Source organism: Carcharhinus amblyrhynchos, chromosome 35 (genome assembly GCF_965287045.1).
Source record: "Carcharhinus amblyrhynchos chromosome 35, sCarAmb.v2.hapA, whole genome shotgun sequence".
NCBI lineage: Eukaryota > Metazoa > Chordata > Chondrichthyes > Carcharhiniformes > Carcharhinidae > Carcharhinus > Carcharhinus amblyrhynchos.
Window position 1 is genome coordinate 5,606,850 of NC_137358.1, and position 19,849 is coordinate 5,626,698.

The following is a 19,849-nucleotide window of genomic DNA, read 5'->3' on the forward strand; positions in this document are numbered from 1 at the left end:
TACTTTAGAGAACTGCTTGGGAAAGTGTTAGGGTATTGGGGCTTGCAATAATTGAGTTTAATTTTTTTTAAGCTTATTTGTTAGTGTCAAAAGTAGACTTACATTAACATTGCAATGAAGCTACTATGAAAATCCCCTAGTCGTCACACTCTAGCGCTGTTTGGGTATACTGAGGGAAAATTCAGCATGGCCAATGCACCTAACCAGCATGTCTTTTTGACTGGGAGGAAACCGGAGCACCTGGGGAGAATGTGCAGAGTCTACACAGACAGTGACCAAGCCAGGAATTGAACCGGGTCCTTGGTGCTGAGAAGCAACAGTGCTAACCACTGTGCCACTGTAAGAAAAGGAGTAGGCCAGTTGGCTTCTTGAGCTTGCTCCATCACGCAGTAAGATTGTGGCTGATCCTCCCCATGTTCCCCATGGGTTTCCTCCGGGTGCTCCAATTTTCCTCCCACAGTCCAAAGATGTGCGGGTTAGGTGGATTGCGTGTGATAAATTGCCCCTTAGTGTCCTGGGACGCATAAGCTAGAGGGATTCCTGGGGTTGCAGGGATAGGGTCTGGGTGGGTTTGTTGTTGGTGAAGACTTGATGGGCCGAATGGCCTCTCCCACACTTATAGCGATTCTGTGATTCAACTCCTCTTTCCCACCCTATTCCAATATGCCTTGCTTATTTTTCCCTTTACCATTCAAAAATAAATCTGCATATCAGTCTTAAATTATAGACTTACAAAATCCTAACAGGTCTGGACAGGGTAGAAGCGGGGGTCACAGTCTAAACATTCAGAGTAGACCATTTAGGATGGAGGTGAGAAGATGTTTCTTCACCAGAGTGGTGAGCCTGTGGAATTCATTACCACAGGAAGTAGTTGATGCCAAAACATTTGAATGTATTCAAGAGGGAGCTGGTGGGAGCACTAAGAATGAGTGGAATCAAAGGTTATGGGGAGAAAGCAGGATTAGGCTACTGAGTTAGACGATCAGCCATGATTGTAATAAATGGCGGAGCGGGCTGGAAGGACCACATGACCTCTACCTGCTCCTATCTTTTATGTTTCTTTGAATGCACTTTACAATTGAGCATCCACAAGTCTGTGAATGAAGAAATTTCTCCTTGATTCAATCTTTATTCTGAGACTGTGACTCCCTTGCTTGAGATCCCTAAGCTTCCTCAACAGTGGGTCATGACTCCCAGAAGGGTGATGAGATGTAAGTTCTGAAGTAGCAATGACTGCCGTGGCATTCCAAATGAGTGCGAACAGCTGTGAGGCCTCTTTAAAAACTCAGGCTTATTTTCCTAATGGTGCCTGTGACATAACTGACATTTTGAGGCTTAACTGTAGCTGTTATTTTTTTTAAAAAGTCCATGCAGAGGTAATGTTTTTTAAAAAAAACAGTCCTACAGTTTAAACACTTCATACTTCGCACTGTCCCCTCACCAACCAGTTCAGCAGCTCTTAGACTTCCCCAGATTTTCACTCGAGGATCATCTGCGCCATTACAATGGGGTTCACGCTGCGATGGAGGGGGAGATGGGGGAGAAAAATGCTTGGGTTCTAGAAATCTGAAATAAAAACAGAAAATGCCAGAAAAGCGCAGAGGATCTGGCAGCATCTGTGGAGAGAGAGAGAGGAACAGAGATAACGTTTCAACTCTGGGCTCCGAAAAGTCGTACGGACTCAAAACATGAACCCTGTTTCCCTCTCCACACATGCTGCCAGACCTGCTCAACTTTCCAGGGTTTTCTGCTTTTATTTTTGAAAGTTTTTAGTTAACATGAGGGATAGGAAATTTGGAGAGGGTTCGAGGAAAGCCTTGCTACCCAGAGGGTGATGGGAGTCATTGCCTGAAAAGGGTGGTAGAGGCGGGAACCCTCCCTTCATTTAAGAAGCATTTAGATGAACACTTGAAATGCCAAATTTGATTTGATTTATTATTGTCACGTGTATTAGTATACAGTGAGAAGTATTATTTCTTGTGCACTATAATAGCACTGCTGCCTCACAACATCAGGGATCCAGGTTTGATTCCCAGCTTGTGTCACTGTCTGTGTGGAGTTTGCACCTTTTCCCTGTATCTGTCGGTTTCCTCTGGGTGCTCTGGTTTCCTTCCACAGTCCAAAGATGTGCAGGTTAGGCGAAATAGCCAAACTAAATCCTCCCTCAGTGTACCCAAACAGGTGCTGGAGTGTATGGCGACTAGGGGATTTTCACAGTAACTTCATTGCAGTGTTAATGTAAGCCTGCTTGTGACTAATAAACTTTAAAGCTTTTATACAGATGGAGCATACTGTTCATAAAGAAGGAAAGGAGTGAGTGCAGAATGTAGTGTTACAGTCATAGCTATGGCACAGAGAAAGATCAGCTTAATATAAAGTCGGCCTAGTCAAACATCTGATGACAGCAGGGAAGAAGCTGTTCTTGAATCAGTTGGTACATGTGCTCAGACTTTTGTATCTTTTTCCAACTGGAGAAGTGGAAGAGATTGTGTGTGGGGTCCTTGATTATGCTGGCTGCTTTTCCAAGGCAGCAGGAAGTGTGGACAGAGTAAATGGATGGGAGGCTGGTATGTGTGATGGATTGGGCTATGTTCACAACCTTTTGTAGTTTCTTACGGTCTTGGGCAGAGCAGGAGCCATACCATGCTGTGACACAACCAGAGAATGCTTTCTGTGGTGTATCTGTTGGTGAGAATCGTAGCTGACATGCCAAATTTCCTTAGTCCTCTGGGAAAGTAGAGGCCATGGTGGGCTTCTTAACTATAGTGTTGGCATGGGAGGACCAGAAACAGGTTGGTGATCTGGATACCTAAAAAAAAATTGTAGCTTTCAACCATTTTTATTTCACTGTTGTATACAGGGGCACGTTTTCCTTTACACTTCCTGAAGTCAAGGGCAATCTCCTTCGTTTTGTTGACTTTGAGGGAGAGATTATTATTGCTGCACCAGTTCACCAGATTCTCTGTCCCGTCACTGTTTGAGATCTGACCCACTATGGTGGTGTCATCAGCAAACTTGAAAATTGGGTTGGTGGGGAATTTGGCCACACAATCACAGGTGCAAAGGAGTATAGTAGGGGACTGAACAAAGCCTTGAGGGGCACCAGTGTTGAGGATGATCGTGGAGGAGGCCTAATCTTACTGATTGTGGTCTGTGAGTCTGTGGCAGAGGGAGGAGCTGAGGCTGAGGCCTGGGCCATGGAGTTTGGAGATACGTTTTGTTGGAATAATGGCACACAGGGCTATGACTGGAAAATAGGATTAGAATAGCCAGGTGCTTGATGGCATCATGGGCCAAATGAGAAAGCAGAGGCAGTGGTGGGCTCTCTTAACTAGAGTGGTGTGGAGGGATCAGAATCTTTATGGCTATGACTTCTAGAATCTCTAGCCAGGATAAAAATAACCCATGACAAGGGAAAATTTAATCCTGCCTACGCTTTATTATTTGCATACGTCCATCCTCCAAGCAAGTATCCCGATCGGCGAAGCAGGGATATCCACCAAAGCTACGATTAAATTTGGGGGTTTCACAAAGGCTTTATTTTCTCTCCATCTTTCTCTGCAGTACACTGACTCATCAACCAAGCCCACCATCAAGCAAGAAGCCCCTCCTGCAGCTTGGCGCACTGGACTTCGGAAGACTGGCAGCTATGTGGCATTGCACAATGCACAAGGTCCAACGGAGAAGACTCCAGAGGGCAGTATCAGACGCTCTGCTTCCTCTCCACGGTTAGGCTCAGACCAGAAGGTTAGTAGGAGTCGTCATTTGGCTTGATGTTCTGAAGCGAGAATCGTAGCTGACATGCCAAATTTCCTTAGTCTTCTGAGAAAGTAGAGGCCGTGGTGGGCTTCTTAACTATAGTGTTGGCATGGGAGGACCAGGACAGGTTGTTGGTGATCTGGATACCTAAAAAAAAATTGTAGCTTTCAACCATTTTTATTTCACTGTTGTATACAGGGGCATGTTTTCCTTGACACTTCCTGAAGCCGAGGGCAATCTCCTTTGTTTATGCCACTGCCTCCCCTTGTGTTCACATAATGCTCCTTATAGTTATAATTATGGTCCCTGGACTGGAATCCAAGATAATTCTCTAGTGACTTGGGTTCAAATCTCATCAAATTTGGTATCAACCAAAATCTGGAACTAAAGATCTAACGACCATGAAGCCATTGCCAATTGTGGTTTAAAAACCCATCTGGTTCACTAATGTCCATTTGGAGAAAGAAATCTGCCATCCTTGGCTGGTCTGGCCTACGTGTGGCTCCAGACCCACAAGCAATGCAGTTAACTCTTGAAAGCCCTCAAAGTTGAAAGGCAATTAGGGATGGACAATAAATGCTGATACAGTCAGTGATGCCCATGTCCCATGAATGAATTTTTAAAAATATATATGAAGCACCTGAGTTTCCCTTGCATTTTAGACAGCTGTACAAACAATTGGGCAATAAGCCATTCAATGATGCAAAGACTTATTCGGTTCAGCAATAGTAATTGCAAATTTTATTCATTGGAAATATTTATAATAAAGCTCTTTTGCCTATACCAAACCCACAATTTACTTATGGTTGGTTCTGTTCAATTATGGAGTCACCTATGTATAACCTCTGACTCATTGATATAATACAGTACAGCAACAAAATTGTTCTAGATTTCTTTGAAGATATCCTTTCTAAAAAAGGGGTGGGGAGTTTCAGCAATGTGATTGACTCCCAACTGCCGTCTGAAATGGACGAGCAATCCACTCAGTTCAAAGGCAGTAAGGATGGGGGATAAATGTTGGCCCAGCCAGCGTTGCCTATATCCACTGAACAAATATCTTTAAAATGCTATATGTTTTTCTCTTGCAAAAAGTTTTTGAGTGATATCAGCAAATGAAAATAAAACTGACACCTGCAGCCTGCAGAAACAACTAGCAGAAATTCAGGGTAGATTGGGTTTTAAATCCCATTCGAAGTGTGCACTTAGGGTTTAGTACTCCCTCATGGCCGGCACAGTGGTAATCCCTGTGCCTCTCAGTACCAAGTTTGATTCCCACTTGGGTCACTGCGTGGAGTTTGCACGTTCTCACCGTGTGGGTTTTCTCTGGGTGCTCCAGTTTCTTCCCATAGTCCAAAGATATGCAGGTTAGGTGGATTGGTCGTGCTAAATTCTCCCTCAGTGTACCCGAACAGGTGCCAGTGTGTGGCGACTAGGGGATTTTCACAGTAACTTCGTTGCAGTGTTAACATAAGCCTACTTGTGACTAATTTTTAAAAAAAACTCCACTGAGTTGTCAGCTGGGATAATCGAGTTGAGGTATGAAAGTACAACTCTGCTCCAGATCAGGAATGAGAAAGAGAGAGAGAGAGCGATGCCAAGCTTTTATGAGACAGCAAGAAAGAATTCACAGCTGGGGTCAGTGTGTGGTATTGAGAGGGAGCAAGGAAGCTGACGAATCTGAAACTGAGCATGTGAAAAGCAGCTTGTAACGGTAAGAATACAGATGAATGTGGGGATTATTTTTATAAGGCACTGCCTTTCTTTCCTCATCTTGGCAGATTGTTGCACAGTTAGTATTGTAATCAGATTGTGGTGGCTGGTTTTGGGTATTGATGCTGTTGGTACAGGAGGATGTGGTTTTGGGGGAACGGGTGGGCATGAGGAATACTGGCTGTCAGTGGAACACGCAAAGCGGAACCATGAGTGATCAAGCATTTGAGAATAAAGGGAGGCTAACAAACAAAATGAAGTTTAACCCTGAGATTATTGAATACCAAAAATGGCTTTCATGTTTTGAACAATATTTTGCTTACGGTCAGTATAGAAAATCTAACATTCCTGCAGTTAACAGTAAGGCCAGAATTTTACCATCCCGCCCGCCACAGGAATCGGAACGGGCGGTAGGACAGACCATAGAGAGATCCATTGACCACGGGCTGGATTTCGTGAGGCCGTAAAATCCCGTCTCCAAGTGTTTTCATGTCATTTAGCATGAGTTGTGAATCTAAAAATTAGTTGGAGGTTTATTGCTGTCTGGCTCAAATAAGGTTCTAAAATCTAATAACTCCAATAAGGAAGCATGGTGGCACAGTGGTTAGTACTGCTGCCTCACAGGGCCAGAGTCCCAGGTTTAATTCCAGCCTCAGGTCACTGTCTGTGTGGAGTCTGCACGTTCTCCCTGTGACTGTGTAGGTTTCCTCTGGGTGCTCCAGTTTCCTCCCACAGTCTGAAAGACATGTTGGTTAGGGTGCATTGACCTGAACAGGTGCAGGAGTGTGGCGACTAGGGGAATTTCACAGTAACTTCATTGCAGTGTTAATGTAAGCCTTACTTTGACTAATAAATTAACTTTAACTTTAACCAGGAAACGTTGAGAATGTGGAAGTTTAGCATCCCCAATTCAACTCGCTCTGCCAATGCTTTCAGGTGTCTTGATACCGGATTCTGGAAACTCCTCCCTTAGACCCCTCTGTCTCTAGCTACGCGAGGGCAGTGGTGTAGTGGTATTGTCACTGAACAGGTAACCCAGAGACCCAGAACCTGGAAATGCAGATTTGAATCCTACCACGGCATATGATGGAAATTTGAATTCGGTAAAAATCTGGAACTATAAGTCGAATACTAAAACATAGGAGGAGACCATTTAGCCCTTGGAGCCTGCCCCGCCATTCATCACGATTGTGGCTGATCGTCCAACTCTAACTTAATCCTGCTTTCTCCCCATAACCTTTGATCCCATTCGCCCCAAGTGCTGTACCTAACCGCCCCTTGATTACATTCATTCAATGTTTTGACCATGAAACAATGGTTTGTTTTGAAAATCTATCTGGTTCACTAATATCCTTCAGGGTTACCTGGTCTGTCTGACATGTGACTCCAGAACTATAGCGATGTGGTTTACTCTTGAATATCCTCTGACATGGATGAGCAAGCCACTCAGTTCAAGGGTGACTAGGATTTGCCCCAGTGCTCACATCTCATAAATCAATCTTCTTACAAAAAAAAAGTTCAAATTTATTTATTAGTCACAAGTAGGCTTACATTAACACTGCACTGAAGTTACTGTGAAAATCCCCTAGTCGCCACACTCCGCCTGTTCAGGTACACCGAGGGAGAATTTTGCACAGCTAAAGCACCTAACCAGCATGTTTTTTGTACTGTGGGAGGAAACCGGAGCAACCAGAGGAAACCCACGCAGCCACGAGGAGAAGGTGCAAATGCCACACAGTCAGTGCCCGAGCCAGGAATTGAACCCGGGACCCTGGTGCTGTGAGACAGCAGTGCTAACCAGTGTGCTGCCTCCCTCATCCATGAAAATTTTCCTTTAAAACCTATCTCATGTATGTGGGCCTCTGAACTGATGTCTTTTTTTTTATTGATGCTCTTAAAGGCCTTGGCATTTTATTATGTTGAAGGTATTAAATAAGTGCATGCAATTGGTTTATTTATGTAGCTCCCCTGGCATTACTTGTATCTAGAGTACAACCATGACATAATCTCATTCTGTAATTTTTATAGTCATTTCCTCGAGGGAAATATCATCGATGGCCCACCCAGGTTATTGCAGCTTGCTCCTGGATTCTTATTCTGACCTCCTGTACAATTCTGTCTCCAGTTAGAAGAATCCATTGGGAGGAAGCCAGTCATTCTCTCTCAGGTTGTTTGGGAGGTAATCTGTAACAAAGTGTGACTACTCAACTGCAGCATTTATTTCCCACCCCGCCCCCACACCCCCTCAATTGTACAGGATGAGACAGTACGTGAGACCCGCCTAGCCAGAGTGCCTCCAATTGGAAGAGCATACAGCGTGCCCGAGACTTCTGTTGAGCATGCAGTAAGGTGAGTATACTGTTGGAGAAAATCAAAGCTGTGATATTACCCTTATTTTGGAATAGCTACAGGGAGCAAAATTCCTCTTGACGTTCTGGAGCGTGCATTTGATGTTGCAGTCTATGTGGTGACCTAATTTTATCATTTTAAAATTCTTCTGTCATCAAGCCATTTTCACATAAACAAGTCTTTCGGTTTTCCATAGACTCCCTACAGTGCAGAATGAGGCCATTTGGCCCATCAGGTCTGCACTGACCACAATCCTGGGGATATCCCTGTAATCCCATAAATATTTATCCCGCTAATCTCCCTGACATCAAAGGGGCAATTTAGCCTGGCCAATCCACCTAACCGGCACATCTTTGGAGTGTGGTAGGAAACCAGAGCACCCGGAGCAAGCCGAAGCAGACATGGGGAGAATGTGCAAACTCCACTCAGTGACCTGAGGCTGGAATTGAACCCGGGTCCCTGGTGCTGTGAGGCAGCAGTGCTAACCGCTGTGCCACCATGCTGCTTTTATGTTCCACAGTCTTCCTTTCACCAGCCTTCATCTAATATTATCCTCCATTCCTTTCTCTCTCCCCTGTTTATCTGACTTCCCTCTTTTAAATATGTCAAAGCCAGTCACCACAATCCCCGTAATCCCACAGTTCGAACTTTTAATCACTCAGTGGACAAAGATGTTTCTCATGAATTCCCTGTTGGATTTATTCATTTGTAACATTTCCTTGCGTGCCCTTTTTTATTTAAAAAGTGGGTTTCAGTTTGTCCCAAAATGCAAATTGAATTTTTTTGTGAAGATCTTTCTCTGTTGATCTGAAAATAAAATGGTGCCAAACTTCTTGGAATCATCCTTGGGTTCAGCCTGAACGTAAAAAGCACCGCCAGGTTTTGAAATGCTAGCTAATCTCTCTGACGTCAGGTTCTGGAAAACCTGAGTCCATTTGATTCACGCTTGCATCCACTGGCTGCACCCTATTTAGAAACCACAGCAGTGAACGCATGCACGCACTAATCCAATGTAAATTATAACGAGTGGTCCTGAATTCTTCAGCCTGAGTAAATAGCTTTTAGCTGATTTGATTTGCATTCTGTGCATTTTCTGCAAAGTATTTGTGGACTAGCGGAGTTCCTGTTTAAATTGAATTTAGCTTCACAACTAGCTATGCATAGTGAGATAAAAACATGGAAAATAGAAGCAGGAGTAAACCATTCAGCCCTTCAACCTTGCTCCACCATTCATTTTGATCATGGCTGGTCATAGTCAATATCCTGATGCCTCCCCTCCCCTCCCCTGTATCCCGTGATCCCTTTAGCCCCAAGAGCTATATCTAGTTTCTTAAATCACACAACATATTGGCCTCAACTACACTCTGTGATAGTGAATCCCACACATTCACCACCTCTGGGTGAAGAAATTTCTCCTCGCCTCAGTCCTTAAAGTTTACCCCTTATCCTCAAACTAGAACCCTAGTTCTGGACTCCCCCTACCATTGGAAACATTCTTTCTGACTCTACCCTGTCTGATCCTGTTAGAATTTTATAAGTTTCTGAGATCCCTCTCTCACTTTTCTAAGCTCCAATGAATATAATCCAGACCAACTTAGTCTCTCCTCGTGTGATCCCGACGTGGGGCACTTAGAATTCGGGATCTTTGGATTGAATCCTGTATCATTTACACTATCGTATCCATGTCAGTAAATACCATTTGATGAGGAAACTGTATTCTGCTGCCTTGGTGAATATGTGGTAACTGATGTGTCCCGTAATGCTATCAGGGTCTAATTACTATCTGCTCACATCCTGAGAAAGAAAGAGGGAAACGGATAGTGGGGGCTATGGAGCAGGCACTCTTTCTTATGAACTGAAAGATGGAAAGCTATAAAAATCTGTTTCTCACTTTTATTTGCTGAACTGTTTATTATTGTCTGCTTGAAGCTCCCAGATGTCCAAGGATGTTACAGGCACCACTGCTGTGACGGGCATTACTGACATTAAAGAGAGGCGTCGGTAAGTTAGCTTTTGACCCTACAACCTGAGAGGCGCAGGCGAGAAAACAAAATAGAGTGGTGTGGGAAATCGGAAGGTGTCTCAGTGTCAGTAGTTTTGTAGAGAGTGAGAGAGTTCATATTTCATTGGAATGAGATGGTGTGAAAAATGAATAGCTTTTTGAACAGATATGGGGGAGTGGCGAATGCAGGGAGATAGGAGAAGAACATAAAATTTTGTAATGAAGTAAAGAGCAGGAGTGATTGAAGAACAAATAGGCAGAGGTGTTAGTAGGACAAACATGGGAACCAATAATGGATCCAGTGCATGTGTAAGAAAGTTAGAGTTCAGGGGAAAATGAGAATGATGGTTAAGATCTAAAGTCATTAAACTTGTTATTAAGGATGGAAGATTACTAATGCCACGTAGAGAAATAAGTGAATGTTCCCTCTAGACTGCATTAACCTTAATCAGAATAAATAGGAGGCTAAGGACATGTCAGGTGGCACAGTGGTTGGCACAGCTGGCTCAGTGCCAGGGACCCAGGTTTGATTCCTGGCTTGGGCCACTGTCTCTGCGGAATCTGTGTGGGTTTTCTCCGGGTGCTCCGGTTTTCCCCTCACAGTCCAAAAGACATGCCGGTTTGGTGCGTTGGCCATGCTAAATTCTCCCTCAGTGTACCCCAACAGGTGCCGGAGTGTGGTGACTAGGGGATTTTCACAGTAGCTTCATTGCAGCATTCGTGTAAGTCTACTTGTGATACATTGTGACAAATACATTAAACTTTAAAACAGAGGATGGTGAATTAGTGGCAAGTGATCAGAAATCCTGTGGGTCTTGTGGCTGTGAATGGATCTCTCTGATTCTGTACATAAAATATTAGGAACAGGCAAGTGGTGTACCTTTTATTTTGATATGCTGTTGGTAAGAAGAGCTGTTTCTTCAAGGTCACAGTGAATTTGAGGTGAATTCAAAAGGTTTAGTAGCTCGCTAGGAGGCTGTGGGGACTGTAGTGTGACCCGATGGGCCGAATGTCCTCCTGCACTGTAGGATTCTATAGTTGCATTCAAGCTGAGGAGAAAAATGCATAGCCTCTGCAACAAAATGTTATACCTGCAGGCATGGGTAGATGGTTTTTAAGCATACATCAACTATTTTTAACAGTAATTTATGATTGATAATATTATAAAATTAACTCAAAGTGGGTACGAGGAGGTACAGCAACCATCTGTATTTGTATAGTGCCTTTAATGTCACACAATGCTTCACAGAAACATTATCAAACACAATTTGACACCATGCCACATAGGAATTCTTATGCAGGTGGTCAAAAACTTCAGAGAGTGGGAAATAGGGAAGCAGTTCTAGAGCTGCTTTTTTTATTCACTTGTGGGACTTAGGTGTTGCTGGCTGGCCAGCATTTATTGCCCATCCCCAGTTGCCTGAGGGCAATTGAGAGTCAACCTCGAGTCCACAGGTGGCTCTGGAGTCACGTGTAGGCCAGTCCGGGTAAGGACAGCAGATTTCCTTCTCTCAAGAACATGAGTGAACCAGATAGATTTTTATGATCATCAGTAGATTCGTAATCCCAGTTATTTTTTACTGAATTCAAATCCCACTATCTGCCATGGTGGGATTCGAACCCTGGTCCCCAGAACATTAGCTGATTATTAGTACTAGTTTAATAGTCTAGCGATAATAGCATTAGGCCATCATCTCCTTGGGAGCCCAAATAGCTGAAAGCAAAGATGCCAAGTGGCGGAGTGATTAAAACTGGCAATGCACAAATAAAGTCAATATTGGAAGGTTTATAGGGGTGGAAGACGTTACGGAGATAGAGTCAGAGGTTTACAGCATGGAAACAGGCCCTTCAGCTCAACTTGTCCATGCTGCCCTTTGTGTGAACCCCTAAGCTAGTCCCAATTGCCTGCATTTGGCCCATATCCCTCTATACCCATCATACCCATGTAACTGTCTAAGTGCCTTTTAGAAAGACAAAATTGTACCTGCCTCTACTACTGCCTCTGGCAGCTTGTTCCAGACACTCACCACCCTTCCCACTCACCAGATGGGGAGGAGGAGGAAAGGCCTTCTGGGGAATGAGGATGAGAACTTTGTGACACTGCTGGACTAGGTATCAGGGTCATGGGTGATCAGGGCTTGTTCAGAGTTGGGATCCAGGCCATAGAATTATGGATGAGTTCAGGATTATGGAGGTTGGAAGGTGGGAGGCCAGCCAAGAAAACATTGCAAAATTGAAGTCCAGTGCTAATAGCATTATGGAGGTGGTTTTCGGCAGAAGAGCTGAAGGAGGTTCCGAGATAGATAATCCACCAACAGTAACCCACCTGTTTTGTTGACGCTAGGAGGGCCAATATCGAAGAGCCAGTTTGACAAGTATGCAATCCCTCTGGCATACCCAGAGATCATCGCTGCTTGACAAGCTGTCTTACTGATCTCTGTGGAATTCTTCAAAATGTTTGGCCATTTCACCTCTGCAGCAATTCTCTTGGTTTAATCTGCAGATTATACCTGACCCCAGTGCGTGATGAGGAGTCGGAATCCCAAAGAAAGGCGCGTTCACGACATGCACGGCAGTCCAGGCGATCGACGCAGGTGAGTGTTAACATGTTCTGACGAGTTCCAACGTAGCTGCTCCACCATTTCACTGACTCAAATATTTGAGACCGTTTAATTTTGTGGTTTGAGGTACTTGCCACAAACTGCAGTGACATCTGTCCATTACCACCTTCTGATTGCTCACTTATTCCAGTACTGGTTCATGCCTGTGGACTAGTGACACTTCCAAAAATATTTATGGTCGGAAATCAACACTACAACCGCCCAGCGAGTCTGTCAGCATCTGGAAAATGGCATTATTTTGATGAAACTTATTCCAAACCTAAATTAATGAAAGTGAATCAAGATGGTTTTGCTTGAATTTGCAGTCTTACAATGCATCCTTTCTGTTTGGAGTCTGAAGTCGTGCTACGATAGGATTGTGTGTGTGTGTGTGTGTGTGTGTGTGTGTGTGTGTGTGTGTGTGTGTGGTGGTGGTGGGGGGGGGGGGGGGGGGGGGGTAGCACTGCTGCCTCAGTGCCAGGGACCTTGGGTCGCTGTCTCTGTGGAGACTGCACATTCTCCCTGTGTCTGTGTGGGTTTTCTCCAGGTGCTCAGGTTTCCTCCCACAATTAGAAAGACATGCTGGTTAGGGTGCATTGGCCATGCTAAATCCCTCCTCAATGTACCCAACAGGTGCCACAGTGTGGCAACTAGGGGGTTTTCACAGTAACTTCATTGCAGTGTTAATGTAAGCCTACTTGTGACACTAATAAGTAAATTTTAATTGACACTGTTTAATTTGGCTTTGTTAGAATGTGTGATTGTTTCCTTCTGTGAATGCAGTTCTGGAAAAATAATTCAGCTTGCCTTTTTTTAAAAAAAACTATATGCCTTTGGTTTGTTTGAAGGGTGTTACACTCACAGATTTGAAGGAGGCAGAGAAGACCTTGGGTATTGCCACCGAGAAAAAATCCCAGGATCAGCCAGAAAAGGAGGAAGAAGGCAAAGGGAATGATGGCAAGAAAGGAAGAAGTTTATTAACAGAGGACAAGGTGAGACTGCGCAGAGGAATGTAAATTCTGAATCCCACCACAATCCAATTAGAGTGCTTAATGAATACTTGTTAGATATTCACAGGTGGGTTTGTGTTGCATGGCTTGTGTTGCTTGCCATTCTGAAATCTACAATGTTTATCACCTATTCCCATAGACAATTTCCATGTTCTAATGAAAAATGGCATCTTGTAACAATATGCCAATTATCTAAATTAATTAACTTGATAGAAGGAATTGCAGTGAGACTGTGCAGATAACAAACAGGTTATTGAAGTTGCAAGGAGAACCATCTTCAATGGGTCAGTAAATTGGATACTATCACAGATTGTTCCTTTGAATTGGATTGGTATTTCCTTTCATCCTTTTCTACGTTGGAACAGCTTTTCAAATATATGCAGAAGAGGCCACTCGACCCATTGAATCTGCACTTACTCCCTGACAGAGTATCTTCTTCCTCTCCTCTGCCCTATCCCTATGATCCCACACACGCATACTGTGGCTAATCCATTTAACCTACACACCTCGGGAAACTGAAGCACCCCGAGGAAACCCACGTCGACGTGGGGAGAACGTGTAGACGCCACACAGTCACCCAAGACCAAAATCGAACCTGGTCCCTGGAGGCAGCAGTGCTGACAGCTGCCATTGTGCCGCCCCTGGTTGAAATCTACAGACAAGGTAACAATTATGCCTACTCAAGCTATAGCAGTCTCATCGTGTAATACAGGTGATTTTCTTCACTGTATATGCAAGGAATGTTGTTGCTGCGATGATCTGACACGTAAGAGCTTTGTGTCAATACTATGAGTGATCTAGCTACATTTTTTTGTACTATTTCATGTGTAAATCTCGTGGTAAGGATGGTAAATTGTCTGCGACTGGTTAAGGTTTTGCTCGTCCTTAGAATATAGTTCAGTTTCAGTGCACTGAGGATCCAATATCTTTACAGTTTTGTTATTCTTGGCTGTAAACAAAGCCTTTTTTTATATATCTTTTTTGTGCTGTGATGTCATTTGGACATCTGCACTACTGCTTCAAAGGGAGGTGCAATTCGTGTTTCAGGATGTTCGCAATTAATCAGGCCCACTTGGTTGCTGGATGATGCCAACCTATTGAGAGAGTCTTTCAGTGATTTTCTTTTCGCTCCCCTTCTCCTCCTACCCCGCCCCATTTCAAACAATGTATCCTCTGTTGAGGTTGAACTACTCAGGTTAAGGAACGTCATCCTGAAAATCCATAATCTCCTACGCCAGTGCCCTGAGCTCCACAAGTGAATCTTGGATGGTCCTTCTCCATCACCATGTGTTGCAATTATACAGGGCCTTGGTGAAGATGCACCTAGAATATTTTGCTATCTCTCAGCGCCAGTGACTCTGATTCAGTTCTGGGTGACCGTCTATGTGGAGTTGCCCGTTCTCCCACTGTCTGCGTGGATTTTCCCTGGGTGCTCCAGTTTCCCCCCACAGTCCAAAGATGTGTGGGTTAGGTTGATTGGCCATGATAAATTGACTCTAGTGTCAGAAGGATTTGCAGGGCAAGTGTGTGGGATTGTGTTCAGTGCAGACTTGGTAGGCTGAGTGGCCTTTTTCTGCGCTGTAGGGATTCTGTAAGATTACTAACTCTAATTGGGATGCTATTTTGGTTTGTCTGTTATTGTATTATATGTAGGCTAGCACGGTGGTTAACACTGCTGCCTCACAGGTCCAGGGACCCCAGGTTTGATTCCTGGCTTGGGCCACTGCCTGTGTGGTAACTGCACATTCTCCCCATGTCTGCATGGGTTTCCTCCAGGTGCTCTGGTTTTCTCCCACAGTCCAAAGATGTGCAGGTTAGGTGGATAGGTCATGCTAAATTGCCCTTTAGTGTCCAAAGACATGCTTGTTAGGTGCATTGACCATGATAAATTCTCCCTTGGTGTACTCGGAACAGATACTGGGGTGCGGTGACTAGGGGAATTTCACAGTAACTTCATTGCAGTGTTAATGTAAGCCTACTTCTGTGATACTAATAAATAAACTTGAAACTGGGCCAAGAATAACTGACAGATGAATACATTGTGGCAGACAAATGTTACACACACAAGAATACAGTGTGGAAAAAGGCCCTTCGGCCCAACTTATCCATGCTGACAAGATTTCCTAAACTGAACTAGTCATTTTTGCCTGTTTGGCCCATATCCCTTTAAACTTGTCCCATCTTATACCTGTCTTTTAACTGTTGTAGTTGTACACGCCTCTATCACCCCTACTGGCAGCTCATTCCATTTACATAGCACTCTTTGTGTGAAAAGGGTGTCCCTCGGGGCCCCTTTTTAAATCTTTCCTCTCTTGCCTTAAACCTGCGCCCTCTAGTTTTAGATTCCCCTACCCTGGGGAAAAGGCATGCTGCTGAAATGCAGTGCTTGAAAATTGGGTGTGTGCAACTTACCTGGCACGTGTGTGGCTGAGAGCAAATGCTTGGGCTTTATCCAGAACTGGAGTTTGAGTTGCGTTCAAATAAATAACAATTGTGCAAGATAGGAGAGAGTGAAATGATTTTTAGTATCTGCTTGAGACTAATGGTTACACACAAATGTTGCAAAAAGCAATTTGGACGCATTACAGTGTACAGCTCTCACTGTCAAACTACTTTGCCGATGGTTGTCTGGCTCAAATGATTTTAATTCCTATCAGCCTGGAGTTTGAAAGAATAAAGGTTCAACGTGTTGAATACATTTTCCTATGCATGACTCGACAGCAGAATAGAAGCCTGATCATTGTGAATCTGTTGTACGTGGAGTCTTTCTCAGCTAACGAAACAACTGGACAGAAAATTATTTAACAAAGAGAGACATGCTGATGCTTTTGCTTGCTGTTGTTCTCTTTCCCCAGAGCCATAAGGGTACTTTCTGGTGACACTTGAGATAATTTTTTTTTTAAATCTGTTTACTGCAAAATATGCTTCGAGACTTGCCAGTCTAAATTATAAAAGCAGGTTGCATAGACTGGATCCGTGCTCCATTTAATGTAGAAGATTTAATGAACTTTTAAGATGATTAAAAGAGTTGATAGGGTAGAGAGACGGAGAGAAACTATTTCCTCTAGTGAAGGAACTCCAGAACAAGGATGTAAGTCCTTTCTAAAAAAAAAAGACAGTAGTTAGTGCTGTTGTCTCACAGCACCAGCGATCAGGATTCGATTCTGGCCTCAGGTTACTTACTACCTGTATGGAGTTTGCACATTCTCCCAGTGTCTGCCTGTGGGTTTGCTCCAGGTGCCCCAGATTATTCCCACAGTCCAAAAGATGTGCAGGTTAGGTGGCTTGACCATGCTAAATTGCCTCTTAGTGTCAGAGGGACGAGCAGAGTAAATAAGTGGGGTTATAGAGATAGGACTTGGGTGGGATTGTGGTTGGTGCAGATTCAGTGGGCCAAATGGTCTCTCTCTGCCCTGTAGGGATTCTGTGTCTTTAATTATTCCAGTGCTAGTTGTTCAGGGATAATGGCAAGAAGCAATACTTCACACACAGGATTATTAAAAATAGCTCTTAGGGTTAAAGGGATCAAGGGATATGGGAGTGAGATGGGATCAGGATATTGAATTTAGTGATCAGCCATGATCAAAACGAATGGCAGAGCAGGCTCGAAGGGCTGAATGGCCTACTCCTCCTTCTAATTTCAACATTTCTGTATTAGGATTGTAGAAATTTGAAAAATGTTTGTGTAGCCCCTCCCCCAAAATTGATTTTTCTTGTTAGATTAAAGATATTGAGGGAGCAAGGGCAATGGCTGACTGAGGTGATGGTTTGAGTTATAAGGAGAAGCTGAATAGACTCTGGCGCTTAGAAGGCTGAGAGGTGATCTTATAGAAGTCTGTAAAGTAATGAGGGGCATGGACAAGGTAGATAGTCAATATCTTTTCCCAAAAGTAGGGGAGTCTAAAACTAGAGGGCATAGGTTTGAGGGGAGAGATACAAAAGTGTCCAGAGGAAACCCATGCAGACACTGGGGGAACGTGTGAACTCCATACAGACAGTGACCTGAGGCTGGAATTGAACTTTTGTCACTAGCACTGAGGCAACAGTGCTAACTACTGCGCCCTCATGCCGCCCAAAACAGTTGACTATTTCAATTTTGTTCAAAGAATCATAGAATCCCTGTAGTGCAGAAAGGGTCCATTTGGCCCATCGAGTCTGCACCAATCACAATTCCTCCCAGGCCCTATAACTCCACCTATTTATTCTGCTAACCCCTGACACTAAGGCCAAACAACCTAACCCATATATCTTTGGACTGTGGGAGGAAAGCAGAGCACCCTGAGGAGACCCACGCAGTCACAATCTTTACATTTGAACCGTTAGCAATGTTCTATCTCCACAGATGCTGCCAGATCTGCTGAGATGATAGTGTAGCATTTTCTGTTTGTGATTGGGTGAGTGTCTGGAACAAGCTACCAGAGGTAGTAGTAGAGGCGGTTACAATTTTGTCTTTTAAAAAGCATTTAGATAGTTACATAGTATGATGGGTGTAGAGGGATATGGGCCAAATGTGGGCAGTTGGGATTATCTTAGGAGCTTTTTAAAAAAAAAGTGAGGCATGGACAAGTTGGGCCAAAGGGCCTGTTTCCATGCTGTAAACCTCTATGACTCTAATAATGCTAATTCTGATACTTCTAACTCTTCCTTGTCATTGAGCTAAAACGTGCCTCAGTCTGCAAAAGTATTCAGTTCCTGAGAGTGTGAACATTTATCTTCTATCACCTCACACCAAAATAAACAATGGTTTCTCTGCTGCCTCTACAGGAAGTGGTAGGTCGACTGAGACCCTTGGCCACGGAGGGCATATTGCTTACCTCTACATACTCCAGATATTCTATTCCTTCAGCTTCGGTTACAGGCTCAAACAAAGGTAATGTAAAATTATATCAGCTATATGTTTTTAAGTTTTTTAAGTTGACTAAATTCACTTTTCACCCTGGGTGGTTGTACCTGAAAGTAGTTACCTGTATGATAATTTTATACTTCAATGAACATTTACCTTGGGAGTTCATTTGCAATCCAAATGACTAAGCATAAAGAAACTTCAGTGGTGAGGCAGCACAGTTGGTTCATGAACTGAATCCCTCAAAAAGCTGCGCCAGACACTACGACAGTCCAACAGATCTTGTTTCGTAACCCTTTGCGCCTGCCTTTGGAAGGATTGGAGTTTCCAAATCAGCCTTGTAGTCTGGCCATGTCCAAAGGTGCTATATAATTGGCAAATAATGTGTGTTCTTGACAAATGTATAAAAATTCAAAGGGTCATCTGGACTCAATTTGTCAGCTCTTTTCTCTCCTTTATAGATGCTGAGATTTTCCAACATCCTGCCTTTTGGTTTCAGAATTAGCCAATATGAGTCACAGCTGAGGTCAGACTTCAGTTTTTTTTAAGAAGCAGCTGAATTAATGATATTTTAGCAGTTCCAAGCCTTTGAGTAGATGAGCCCTTTATACAAGAGGCTTCTGCTTCTAAGAACTGGTTGAAGTTAAGCAACTGGAATCAGAGACCCTTCTATTGTAAAACCAGCATTTTAATTGCAGTGAGTCCTTGATGATAATCTTTTTGCTCCAGAAGGTCCAACAGATGGTGCATGGTTGAGAGCACATGGTTGTTAAATAGGCCATTCAACCCCCTTGAGCCTGTTCCTAATTCCTACAACACTGCTGCTCTAGCCTGTGATTGGTTGCTAAGCCAGAGTGTTGGGAGTTTCTGGCTAGAACTTTTAATCCATGATTGACTAGTTAATTGAGACACCCTGGGACAGAAGTTTACAAGTGCATAATATATTAGACATCACACTTGAGAGCAGTCTTAATTTGATCTCTCAAACAAAGAGATGTCAAATCCCAGCTCATTGAAAAATCAGAACTCCGGATTAGACATGAACAGTACAGGGCAGGGTATAACGAGGGGAAATAACAGCTCTGGATACATTCTATTAACCCTCTTCTGCATTATTTAACCTGTTGTAGCTGCAACTGTTAAGATGTTGTAAATGGGGCCAGATCATAGAATCCTGCAATTCAGAAAGAGGCCATTATGCCCATCGAATCTGCACCAACCACAATCCCACCCAGGCCCTACCCCCATAACCCCATGCATTTTCCTAGCTAATCCCCCTGACACTAAGGGGCAATTTAACATGGCCAGTCCACCTAACCTGCAGATCTTTGGGACTGTGGGAGGAAATGGGATAACCTGGAGGAAACCCACGCAGACACTGGGAGAACGTGCAAACTCCACGCAGACAGTGACCCGAGGCTGGAATTGAACCTGGGTTGCTAGTGCTGTGAGGCAATAGTGCTGCACCTCATGCTGCTCAAAACAGTTAACTATTTCAAATTTGTTCAAAGAATCATAGAGTACCTGTAGTGCAGTAAGAGTCCATTTGGCCATCGAGTCTGCACCAATCACAATT

At 43.8% G+C, this 19,849-nt stretch overlaps 1 protein-coding gene across 1 annotated transcript in view; it reads left to right on the forward strand.

Moving 5' to 3' along the window:
* The window catches only part of LOC145361781 (protein phosphatase 1 regulatory subunit 12C-like), a 77,440-nt gene that overhangs the window by 37,566 nt on the left and 20,025 nt on the right, over positions 1 to 19,849 (forward strand). Inside the window, exons 10-15 of the mRNA XM_080217749.1 lie at positions 3,565 to 3,747; positions 7,727 to 7,818; positions 9,748 to 9,819; positions 12,324 to 12,414; positions 13,269 to 13,412; positions 18,195 to 18,300. Coding sequence (XP_080073875.1) covers positions 3,565 to 3,747; positions 7,727 to 7,818; positions 9,748 to 9,819; positions 12,324 to 12,414; positions 13,269 to 13,412; positions 18,195 to 18,300 — 688 coding nt within the window. The remainder of the gene's footprint in view (positions 1 to 3,564; positions 3,748 to 7,726; positions 7,819 to 9,747; positions 9,820 to 12,323; positions 12,415 to 13,268; positions 13,413 to 18,194; positions 18,301 to 19,849) is intronic.